At 39.9% G+C, this 12,410-nt stretch overlaps 1 protein-coding gene across 4 annotated transcripts; it reads left to right on the top strand.

Annotated features, from left to right (window-relative positions):
- The first annotated feature begins 1,177 nt into the window (after positions 1-1,177).
- rell2 (RELT like 2) lies at positions 1,178-11,008 on the top strand. 4 transcript variants are annotated; one of them, XM_042711371.1, is made up of 6 exons: positions 1,178-1,327; positions 4,054-4,272; positions 4,918-4,980; positions 5,084-5,147; positions 5,529-5,708; positions 9,716-11,008. In XM_042711371.1, the coding sequence occupies exons 1-6, from the start codon at positions 1,234-1,236 to the stop codon at positions 10,404-10,406; spliced, it is 1,311 nt and encodes a 436-aa protein (XP_042567305.1). In that variant the 5' UTR covers positions 1,178-1,233; the 3' UTR covers positions 10,407-11,008. The 4 variants fall into 4 exon arrangements, with proteins under 4 accessions (XP_042567305.1, XP_042567308.1, XP_042567307.1 ...); XM_042711374.1 differs by lacking the exon at positions 1,178-1,327 and adding an exon at positions 1,625-1,892 and having other exon boundaries at positions 4,057-4,272; XM_042711373.1 differs by lacking the exon at positions 1,178-1,327 and adding an exon at positions 1,625-1,892.
- The last annotated feature ends 1,402 nt before the right edge of the window (positions 11,009-12,410 follow it).

The following is a 12,410-nucleotide window of genomic DNA, read 5'->3' as shown; positions in this document are numbered from 1 at the left end:
GACATGATATGAGATTTAATAGCAAAAGCAATGTTTTTTTTTCGTCAGTTGTTCAGAACAAAAGGGGCAGTTGTTCAGATGACATTCTCCAGTAAAATCTTGTATTTGGGTCTTATTTTCAGGATGTAGAATCTGTGAATACTAAGTGCAGTATCCACCCCGGTGCAGTGACTGACAGCCGCACATTAGATTCATCCGCTGGAGCCCTGCTGGTGCTCAACCCATGCAAGGAAGATGCTTCCGCAAATAACTGCTATTGCAGGTTTTCAGACAGAGATGGCAACAAAGAGGCAAAACAGACTGCTGCTTTAAGAAAAGACAAATAAGACACTCATTTATTTTTTGTAAGCTGTACCTTCTGCCACAAATGTGTACATGATTTGAGCTCATTTTGTAAATAAATAAATGTTGTGAAACTCATGCAGAACTTGTGTGCTTCTGTCAACTTTGGGGTTTCCATTATTACACTATAAAAATTAATTTGGGGATCTGTTACCACAACTTAAACAAACGTATGGTCACAAGTTACATATTCTTTTATTGTTTTATTTATTTATTTTTTATAAAACCTTTCACGTTGCAAACATGATTTTGATATAACTGACACTTAATATTGTGTGTATTTTAAACTCAAATTTCTGTTATTCATAAAATAATAATAATAATAATAATAATAATAATAATAACTTACTAAATAAATAATTACTTAATGAAATTGTCTTAATAACTTTGGAAATCGGGCAGTGGATTTCTAGTTTCCAACATGACTGGATAAGGAAAATAAAATGTTGAAACTGATTTCAATAGATAAGATTGATTGGTTCCAGGACCACAACTCTGGAGCAACTTTTGTTTGTTTGTTTGTTTGTTTGTTTGTGAGCTAATTTGTGTTTATGCTACAAATTATTAAGTTCCTCGACCTTCGTGTAGTTTGTTGGTAGTTGTCATAACTCCAAAAGATTGATGCATACTGTTGTTCATTAATTAATTAATTTCTTTAGTTATTGTGCTTGTTTATTTGTTTGTGCACTGTATGGACATTTAAATGGAGACATGTTTATTTGTTTCTAAAAATCTCCGTTTGTGTTCATCTGAAAGTCATATGTGCTGACACGAGGTTGTGTATGTTTATGATGAGAAAACTGTTGTTGTTGTTGTTTGTTTTGGCTGAATGTTTTCATCTTTTTCAGGAGTGAAGGAGAGCTGAGCATTTCTCGTGTCCTCTTACTTTAAATGTGTATCGCACAGCATCCTGAGTCCAGCTGCTGCTTGACTCTCAGTGTCCTTCTGAAAGCATCACGAGCTCGTCTCCTGGTCAGAAGCGCTGGTGAGTATAGGCTCCCTCAGAATAATCTCATCGTTAATAGCTACTCTTGTTGCGAAAAATATGTTTCGCGTTTTAACTGTTTTACGCTATGTGGTCTCTGACTTTCTCTGTTTAAGGTTATTAGGTCTGATAAATGTAGCGTCATAATAAAGACATTTAAATGGCACGCGAATTCACGCCACAACAATCCGTTAAAGTCATGATGAAACAGATCAATAACATTCCGCTGATTTTATCACGGTGTTAAGCGAGCGTGTGTGTGCGTTAATAACAGCTGCACGGAACACAGCGTGCTCGAGCTGACATTATCTTGGCACGAGTCTGAAAACTGAAAGAGAGGAGCGCCTGTCCGTGGGAACTATTAATGACAATAATACAGAACACAGGACGCGCGATCATTCCGGTATATATAGTCCTTGAGTTGCAGTGAAAAGAGCAGCCCATTGCTTTTGTTCTCAAAATAAATATAGTTTCGCCGTTTCTTAAAAGTCCGAAATGTGATGAAAATATGAAATGTGATGTGATCATCTGCGCGTCACAGAAAACATCAACAAAAGAGCTCAAGGTGAGATATGAATCATGCTCATTAGTTCTGTGAAGCACTGCCTGAGTGCACTGACAGTATTCTGTTTTGTGCGGTTTAGTGTTTCTTTTTGATTATACACGTATTAATAATGTAATGGATAGTTTATAATAAAATGCATGAGAAGACGTAACCGTTTTTTTTTTTTTTTTTTTTTTTTTTTTTGGCTGCACATTAATAAGTTTAGTTCAAACTCCCTGCTGGAAAAAAACAACAACAATAGACACCATCACAGAATTTGTAATGGTTTTAATGGAAACTGTAATGGTCCTGTGGGTCTCTGCTGGTAATTGGTCACCTTCTATTGGTGGCTAATAAATCCTAATGGAATATGTCCCAAAACACACTACAGGAAATCATTTTTAATGGTTTTAATATTTAAAAGTTGATGGTTTGTAATGTTTGTAATGGTATATGTAGTGCAAACCATTAGAATTTCTCTGATGGAAATTCTATACATGGAACGCATGCAGCACCTGTCTGTAATTTGCCAAGGTTTTCATTCAAGTTGATTCAGTAGGTTCTGTTCTTGTTGTTGCGCACATTTCACCATCACTATCTGTGTGGTTGTCCTGCAATAAGAGTCATTGTTAATAAATATGTTTGTAGGCAGGTTATGTACATATTAGAGTTTATTATTTTGTTCATGACCCATGTGAAAACACTGAATGCATTGTGTCTGAGTGATGAGTTGGTGTTAGAAGCACAGACTAAGCCGAACACACTGATGATGAGAGTAGATGGTGGTCTGAGGATGAGAGTGAATCCTGCAGCATCATCAGTGTGTGTTTTCTTGTGGAGGTCATGAGAATGCTGAGTCATTCTGCAGAGGATCTCACTCACGCTCTCCAGCTTTCAATAGATCAGACGCTCTGTAAGATGATCCAGTGTCATGACTATTTCAGCAATTTCCACAGAAAGACCTTGAGAAGCTGGCTGCGGGAAAACAAACTGCAAACCACCGAATGTCATCATTTGACTGATGATAATTAGAATACAAGAACTTCAAGCAGATAGCTGAATAAGCGATCACATATCATTAGCACGTGCACACACACACACACACACACACACACACACACACACACACACACACACACACACACACTTCCTGTTCAGCAAACTGGACTGAATCGGAACCATATAAGCAGCTTATGAACAGTACACTCTTTGCATTGGGGTTCAGTCCACATAATGCATTTATTGCTTGAATTCCCCAGTGATTTAATGTATGCTAGATATCACATTGATTTGTTTGTAGCAATTATCAATGGCTGAACAAAGAATAACAATAGCCATTATTAATGGATATACACAATACAACAGCAGAAATGCTGACAGTGCTGCTGTGTGCTGAGAAACAGGCCTTAACTGCCCACAAATAAACCAGTGGTACTGGAGCCTTGATGAGGATCATAGAAAGTGACAGGGAGACAAACTAAAACTGCAATAGTGGTAAAAAATGTCAAACCCAATGTCAGTCATCTGCCTCAGTTAAACTGCTGTTTTGGTGAATGGACATGTGACTGGGTGGAGATTTAATTAGCTTTCCATCAACGATGAAGCTATATGTAACAGATTCATTCATTTGTACAGATCCAACGGTTTCAAACAGTTCAATACATGTATGGGGTTGTTTCTTTACACCCTTCCCGAGAGCTTGACCAGGTCTTCTACTTGAGGTCTGAGTCTGCTTACTCTCTACAAGTTTATTCACTGAAGGCAATAAGTCTTTATTTGTTTGTTTGTTTGTTTGTTTGTTTTTTGCAACATGCAGTGTAAAAACACTATGCAGTTAAGGCTGATTTGAATCTTGAACTTAGTTTATATTTCCAAAAAAGCACTGTACTGTAAGTTGGCAGTTGTTGATGAATCATGAATCATTTGTGTGTGTGTGTGTGTACACATTGGTCAGAGGGTGTGGGTCGAGATCCTCTTAACACGCGCCTGCACAGAAAGATAACACCATGCGTTTACAGCAAATATACCCTGATGGAGCTCAGTGACTGATTATCTATAGGAGCCAAGAGAGTCAGAAGGCGTGACAGAGAAGCTGCTCAGCGCTGGAGAGAAAGCAGCTTTAGGTCGTGTGCTCATTACCTGCTGTATAAACGCGTCTGCCATCCTTCTGCCCCGTTTGCAGCAGCTGGCTGTGTGAAGAACATAGTGATGACGGACCAGGAGACGCTCGATGTGGAAGATCCACCTCCAGCATACATGATCTTCCTGCTGGTGTTTCTCTTCTTCATCACGGGCCTTCTGGGATTCCTGATCTGTCACTGTCTGAAGAAGAAGGGCTACCGCTGCGAGCTGGAAGAGGACGAAGAAAACTGTGAAGACAAACAGGGGGCAGAGCAAGATGGCAAGTCATTTCAACCTTTGTTTAAACCCCATATGAGAATGACATTAAACTATAAATCCAAATTTACAGTAGGTTGCAGAATGACACATGCACTAGATGCCCATGTCAGCAGGCAGAGGTGGAAAGTCCAGGGGTCAGAAAGTAAAAGTCCTGCCATGTTTATTCCACTAGTTAGTTCTACCTCCTGGCTGAAAAACTGCCAGTTTAGCAAAATTAGCAAATCCAAGTGATTGGAACAAAACAGTTCTGCATCTGTGTCCCACAGAGGTTTTTATTTGTCTTCAGATTCCTTGGCATAATACCAGGAAATCCCTTAGAATCACTTTTTTTTTTTAAATATGTTTATATAATCTAGTCATAGGATCCAAAAATAAGCGCTGTTTTTCCATTGACCTTTCAAGTTTTTTCCCACCATACTGCTGAGCAGACATTTATGGACAACTGGGATATTAGAATAACACTTATTTAATGATTTCCGACCTTGCAGTGCACTAAATGAGGTTCACTCTCTCAAGGACTGATTCACAGAACATTTTTTGACTTTTTTTTGCTATTTACATTAATAGTGGAAGAAACTGTTTGCACCAAGATCATTAAGATGACTGAAATGTTATATCAAATTAGAAAACTGTTTTTTTTTCTCAGATGAATCAGAAGACAGTCAAGACACGGTGGAACAAATCCTGAAATGCATCATTGAGAATGAAGGTACAGATCATTCACTCTGTTCTGTTCTGTTCTGCAGTATTTACTATTGCACTGCATTTAAATGATTTCCGTGGATGAAATTGCTGTTATTCTTGTGCTACAGCCAATATGGAGGCTTTCAAAGAGATGCTGGTTGGCCAAAATGTTTGCGAACTTCATGATCCACGGTATGATCATTATTTTTGTGACTCTTTAAATATGTATTTTGTCTGATAAACACCAGACAAACACCAATTCATAAACATGTTTTGTTAGGTCTGCATATATGTTGTTTGATATGACACAAGCTGAGATTATTTACGATCTTCCAGTTTGTTTGCAAATATTTTTTTTTTTTGTAATATATTGAAGTAGAATGTAAAGTATATAAAAAGCAATGTTTTTGCTGAGTTCAGCATTGGTCCTGTATATACCCCCCACAGTGATGTAGGACAAGCAAGGGCATGTTTATGTGTGAATTAGTGTGCACACTGGTCTCTGAATGGCTGCAGATGTAATAGAGGAGTAGAGTCTGAAGTTATTTCTCTAATGCTCTTTCTTCTCAACAGCTTGCGTCACAAAGATAGCGTCGGTGGCCTTCCCCTTCACCATCACACCGTTCATCTGGGAGGCGAGATCAGCTCGTGTGCTCACTGTATGCAGAGTCACGTGTTAAAAACGCGCCGCAGGAGTCGAGTGTCTCGAAGCAGAGCCCGGCCGGGAGAGCAGACCGTGTTTTCTGTGGGCAGGTGAGGTTCTTCATCTGATTCAGCAGCACTACCAGTCACACTCATTCTTCATTACTGCCCTGCACTTCAGAACAATACTACAGTCATCAAAAACATGAAACTGTCATGTGTCAAACACAACACATAGAAAACAAATATAAAGTCTTTAATAGACGAGAAATACATGCAGGAGAAAACCTAAACACTAACCACACTGCCAGCAAAGATAAGAACCCAGGATGCTTTTTAGGGTATGTTTGTAAAACAACTAAAAATAGAACTGATTCTACATCACTGCTTGTTTAGCCCCGCCCACTGATTCTACAGCACTGCCTGTTTAACCCCGCCCACCGATTCTACATCACTACCTGTTTAGCCACGCCCACTGATTCTACAGCACTGCCTGTTTAGCCCCGTCCACTGATTCTACAGCACTGCCTGTTTAACCCCGCCCAGCGATTCTACATCATTGCCTGTTTAACCCTGCCCACCGATTCTACATCACTACCTGTATAGCCCCGCCCACCGATTCTACATCACTACCTGTATAGCCCCGCCCACCGATTCTACAGCAGTGCCTGTTTAGCCCTGCCCACCAGTTCACACCTGTTATGTAAATAACGAGAGCGGCAAAAGCAGGTCTACATAGAAACCAAACGATAAATATAGCTCCAAAGACAACGAGATGCTGTTCAGTGCCAAGTTACAGACAAACACAGTCTTTCCACTGCTTTCCTGTGGATGAACTTTATTTTTAATGAAGATCCAGATCGTGTCAGTAAGAACTTACTGACACGTTCTGAACTGGGGGAAGTCATGGCCTAATGGTTAGAGAGTCGGACTTGCAATCCAAGTGTTGTGAGTTCGAGTTTCGGGCTGGCAGGAGTTGTAGGTGGGGGGAGTGAATGTACAGCACTCTCTCCACCCTCAATACCACGACTGAGGTGCCCTTGAGCAAGACACTGAACCCCCAACTGCTCCCCGGGCGCTGCAGCATAAAAAATGCATTTTTGCATTTTTGACGTAAATCACAGCAGCATCCATCTATGAGGAATGTAGTCTGTCAATCATACACAACTATTGGCCAATCACAGCAGTGGGCGTTTTAATCTGAGTCTACAATCCTCCATGACAATTCAGACAGAGCATTCTGATGAGGGGGTAAAAACAGGATAGAAAATAGCCTATTACTTCTAAATTGTGATATATTTGTTGATGTAAAAATAACATTATAAGTGGACCTCAGAGAACAGTACAAAATAATAATAAAAAGGCAGTTCATGACCCCTTTAAAATACGCTAAGGGTCCTATTTTAACGATCTAAGCGGTTGGTCTAAAGCGTATGGTGCAGGTGCACTCAGGGCCTGTCCGAATACACTTGTTAGTTTAACGACGGGAAAATGGTCAACGTGCTCTTAAAGGGATAGTTCACCCAAAAATGAAAATTATGTCATTAATGACTCACCTTCATGTCGTTCCAAACCCGTGAGACCTCCGTTCATCTTCGGAACACAGTATAAGATATTTTAGATTTAGTCCGAGAGATTTCAGCCCCTCCATTGAGAATGTATGTACGGTATACTGTCCACGTCCAGAAAGGTAATAAAAACATCATCAAAGTAGTCCATGTGACATCAGAGGGTCCGTTAGAATTTTCTGAAGCATCGAAAATACATTTTGGTCCAAAAATAACAAAAATTATGACTTTATTCAGGATTGTCTTCTCTCCCAGGTCTGTTATGAGCGCGTTCACAACACTGCAGTTTAGTGATATCCGGTTCGCGAACGAATCACTCGATGTAACCGGATCTTCTTGAACCAGTTCACCAAATCGAACTGAATCGTTTGAAATGGTTCGCGTCAACAATAAGCATTAATCCACAAATGACTTAAGCTGTTAACTTTTTTAACATGGCTGACACTCCCTCTGAGTTCAAATAAACCAATATCCCGGAGTAATTCATTTACTCAAACAGTACACTGACTGAACCGAGCCAGATAACGAACGAAACATTGACTCGTTCTCGAGTCAAGAACCGGTTGCATCGGTTTTCGGATCACCAGTAGTGATGGGAAGTTCTGTTCTTCTCCGCGAACCTGTTCTTTCGGACAGTTTGACTCAATAAACCGGTTGCCGAAAACGGTTCACCAGTTCTTTGCGCTCGACGTAATGACTTCATTGGCGATGATTGCCCTTGATTCAAGCCTTCGGTTTACCCGCGCTCATAACATTAGCACAGAATCAGTTCAGAATCAATCACCAAAAGAACCAGTTCGGTTCAGACGCGCTGTGTGTCAGTCTGAATCACGCATGCGCAGTATCATCAGCTCCTCGGTTCTCGAATCAGACGCGTCCGACAGAAACGGTTCTTGACTCGAGAACGAGTCAATGCTTCGTTCGTTATCTGGCTCGGCTCGGTGTTCATCTTCAGTTCTCTCTTCACAGCAGTTCAGTCAGTGTACTGTTTGAGTAAATGAATTACTCCGGGATATTGGTTTATTTGAACTCAGAGGGAGTGTCAGCCATGTTAAAAAAGTTAACAGCTTAAGTCATTTGTGGATTAATGCTTATTGGAGACGCGAACCGTTTCAAACGATTCAGTTCGATTTGGTGAACTGGTTCAAGAAGATCCGGTTACATCGAGTGATTCGTTCGCGAACCGGATATCACTAAACTGCAGTGTTGTGAACGCGCTCACAACAGACCCGGGAGAGAAGACAATGCTGAATAAAGTCGTAGTTTTTGCTATTTTTGGACCAAAATGTATTTTCGATGCTTCAATAAATTCTAACAGACCCTCTGATGTCACATGGACTACTTTGATGATGTTTTTATTACCTTTCTGGACGTGGACAGTATACCATACATACATTCTCAATGGAGGGACAGAAAGCTCTCGGACTAAATCTAAAATATCTTATACTGTGTTCCGAAGATGAACGGAGGTCTTACGGGTTTGGAACGACATGAGGGTGAGATATTAATGACATAATTGTAATATTTGGGTGAACTAACCCTTTAATGAGTAATGAGTGTTTTTTGGGCATATTGTGCAATAAACAAATCAGAGTCTCATCTCCCATCCCCGTTAAAATCCAGTTGCGCTCATGGCAGGTTCGCTATTTACATGGCGGAATATAATTTTTCAATTTTAAAAATGTTTGTGTGCCGCTGCTGTGTGTGTAATAAGCAAAGCGTACACGCATTGTGCACCCTCCTATAGGCGCATATTACTAACACGCTCTTTAAATAACAAAGAAAAAATATTGCACCAGACTTTAGAATAGGATATATCTAACCAAATGATCAGTCTATTTTTAGTTCCTCAAAATAGCAACGCGCCAACAATGCGCCTGAACACACTTTTTTAGACCAGCATGCCCATGGGCGCACAAACAGGCACAAATGCATTTGCTATTTAAACAACGCAGGGCAGGATGGGAAATGAGAACTGCAGACTGAAACTAGCAAAAACACTTGCTCTGCGTTGCACTGGGTGTATGATAGGGCCCTAAAACTGACTAGGTTTTGTAAATAAATTCATAGGTAATCATGATTAATATTAGTCTAAAAAAAATAATTTCAAGCATTTAACGAATATCCTTCATGGTCATGAGTATTTTAGGATAATGAGAAAAGTATGTCCAGACTTTTGGCTGTGTGTTTCTGTTTACACCAGTAAGTATTACAGAATATTATCGGTTGCACTATATTTTACAGTACGTGCACTTACAGGTATTTTCAGTTTACTTACAGTGTACCTACCTAAGAAAGTACAGGTAATATAAGGTAATTACATGGGGTAGGGTTAGGTTTAGTACCTAGTTATTACCTTGCCATTGAAATTACTAAAATAAGTACATAGTATGTACATGATCAACAGGACTGTAAAATAAAGTGCTACTATATTATCTATGGATGGAAAGTAATAATAGTAGATTATAATTAAGATGTGCATTATGCGCATGCAAGTTTAAAGAATATAGCCAAGCTGAAAAACATCTTTATATTTGCCTAAATTGACAGATTTCGTGTCACTCACACGGAGAAGAGGAACAGCCTGCAGGGTTCGATGAATCTTCCTACACCAAAGCCTGGAAACACATCGAATGACACAACAATCTCAGACAGCAGAGCGGGTTGTAAAGACACTTCCAAAAAACCTCAGGAGGAATACAACATCCGCAACATGTTCAAAGAAGCTGGAGCAGTGAACGGCAAAGTCCCGAACCTCAGCAAGCGCAAGAAAAGTGTGACACTGCTGGGCTTCTATAAGGCTGGTAATGCTGTGGAGACTAAAGCAGGACAGGAGGTGTATGTGGAGGACAAGGAGTCGTCGAGCACTGCCGATCAGTTATCTGAATGCTGGAGCTCCAGCGCAGCGTCTCCCACAGATCTCACCAAAACCGCTTTAAATGAAAACTCAAATAAAGCCTGTGGCAGTCAATTACAGGAGACTCTGAGAGAGAGCAGCCCAGAGAAACAGAAGACTGATGAAGCCACTTTAAATGAGAAACCACAGGACAAAATAAGTGCAAACACAACAGGGATTGTTGGTGATGGTTCTAATGGCAGCTCTAGGTTTTCTGTGGTACGGACTGTGGACGAGACTATCATCACACCCGCAGCTAACACAGACAACAGAGATGATACGACAACACATGATGACCTTAAAACTGGACAAGTTAGTCAGGGGAGTATAGACAATCAGCAATAGACCCACAAACATAACATCATAAGATGACCAAATAGTGTTTTGAGAATGAGACTCAATTGGAAAACTTTTAATTTGCCACAACACTGCTTTTACCAGTAATACACTTTATATGGGAATTAAATGCATATTAAATCTATATATGATGGGCCTAATCGAAAAGCAATATATTCACATAACCAGTATTGACAATTTAGTGGTTTTCTGTTCACATCTTTACAACGCAGCTTCAACATGGTACAGTGAGTGCAGCAGCTCCCTCCACACAGGTCAGGTCTCTCCAAACCGGCTGATGTTACCCATGTTGAAACAGGGTCAGATCATACTATGTGAGGTTGTGGCTGTTAAAAGAATACAACAGAGATAAAGATAAGAATGGTGTATTTATAATATCCTCATGCATCTTTAAAACAACACGATAAAAGCAGGAACATTTAGGCTGTTAAAAGCAAAGAGTTCATTGCATCACATCCTAAAGAATCCTAGTGTGTTTGGAAGTGTATATACAGTCCAACAAAATGATAATGCAGATCCTTGACACTTATGCACTGTAAATATATATATATTTAAAGCTGTAAATAAACAAAGAATACTTTACAAGAATATATTATATTAGTCTTGGTACTTTAAAATGTCATGTTTAATTCTGTTACTTGCCATTTCTTTGTCTAATTTGTTACATTTATTCCACATCCATTGTGGAGTTTTGTAGGACAAGGAGTTGTGTAGCATGTTCCATTAGATAGGGCCTGATCTTTCTAATGTTGTATAAAGCAAATCTGCAGGACTTGGCAGTTCTAACAATGTAGTCTGAGAAATTCAGCTGATCATCAATCATAACTCCAAGGGTCCTGGCTGCAGAGATGGAATTACCCATTAGGAAAAGTGACCAAAGTGACTGCCTTGGGCCCCCAAAGGTCAGGGACCCCTAAAATACTTTTCATATATGAGAAGGGTATTAAGCCCGGACACACTTTTAAAAATATTTTTTCAGTTTCATTTAAATTTGGAGTTAAAATAACAAAAAAATGTATTTGTTTAATTTAGAAATAGACACTCTTTGGAGAATGTAGGCAACTGAGCAGTTAAATAAATAAATAGCCCAAAGCACCACCTAGTGACAAATCTACTCTAATACATAACATGTTTAAACGTGAATACTGTAACCACACAGGATGTGATAACAACTAAGACTATAATACATGATTTCACCTTTGTGGTCTACAACATGAAAGAAAGCCTTTATAACATGCATGAAAACTGTAGAAACATTGAAAACAACTATGGAGCACCACAACAGATAAAGGAACCTCAAGGCTGATCCAGGTAAATGTGTGCAATTGTATAGGACCCCATTCCTATATCTTGTCTGTGGCCCCTAAATCACTCAGTTGTCCCCTGCCTGTTCTGGAAGGAGTTATGGTTGTTGCGCCTATAGCGTGACAAAGAAAAAAAGATGAAGTGATGGGTTTAATGGAACCACAAGCAGTTCTGTCTTGGAAAGTTTGAGTTGGTCCTTCATCCAGCAATAAATGTCTGTTAGACAAGCTGAGATATGACCCAGACAGCAAGCAGTTTTGGCCCAGATCCAGCCCACATCTGGCCCACGTGAAATCCATGCGGGCCAGATGTGGGCCGGATCTGGGCCGAAACTGCTTGCTGTCTGGGGAGCAGCTATCGTTGGATCATCAGGATGGAATGAGAGTTGAGTGTCATCAGTACAGCAGTGATATGAAAAGCCATGTTTCTGTGTGATCCCATGTAGACAGAGAAGAGAAGTGGTCCAAGCACTGAGCCTTGAGGCACCCCAGTAGTTAGATCGCAGAAAGAAACAAAGTCTTAATTATGATTTCAGAAAGTCTTAAATTTGGGGGTGGAAAACAAGAATTGAGATACGGGTAAATGTGATCAAACTTTAAAAGGCTTTTATTTCATTGAATAAATATGGGCACTGCACGCTTCAAAATCAGGTGCTCGATTGTTTGTGTACTGCTGTTACCCAGAAAA

This window comes from Cyprinus carpio, chromosome A21 (genome assembly GCF_018340385.1).
Source record: "Cyprinus carpio isolate SPL01 chromosome A21, ASM1834038v1, whole genome shotgun sequence".
In the NCBI taxonomy this organism is placed as follows: domain Eukaryota; kingdom Metazoa; phylum Chordata; class Actinopteri; order Cypriniformes; family Cyprinidae; genus Cyprinus; species Cyprinus carpio.
The sequence above is the reverse complement of the archived record's forward strand: the minus strand, read 5'-3'. Positions and strand labels throughout refer to the sequence as shown.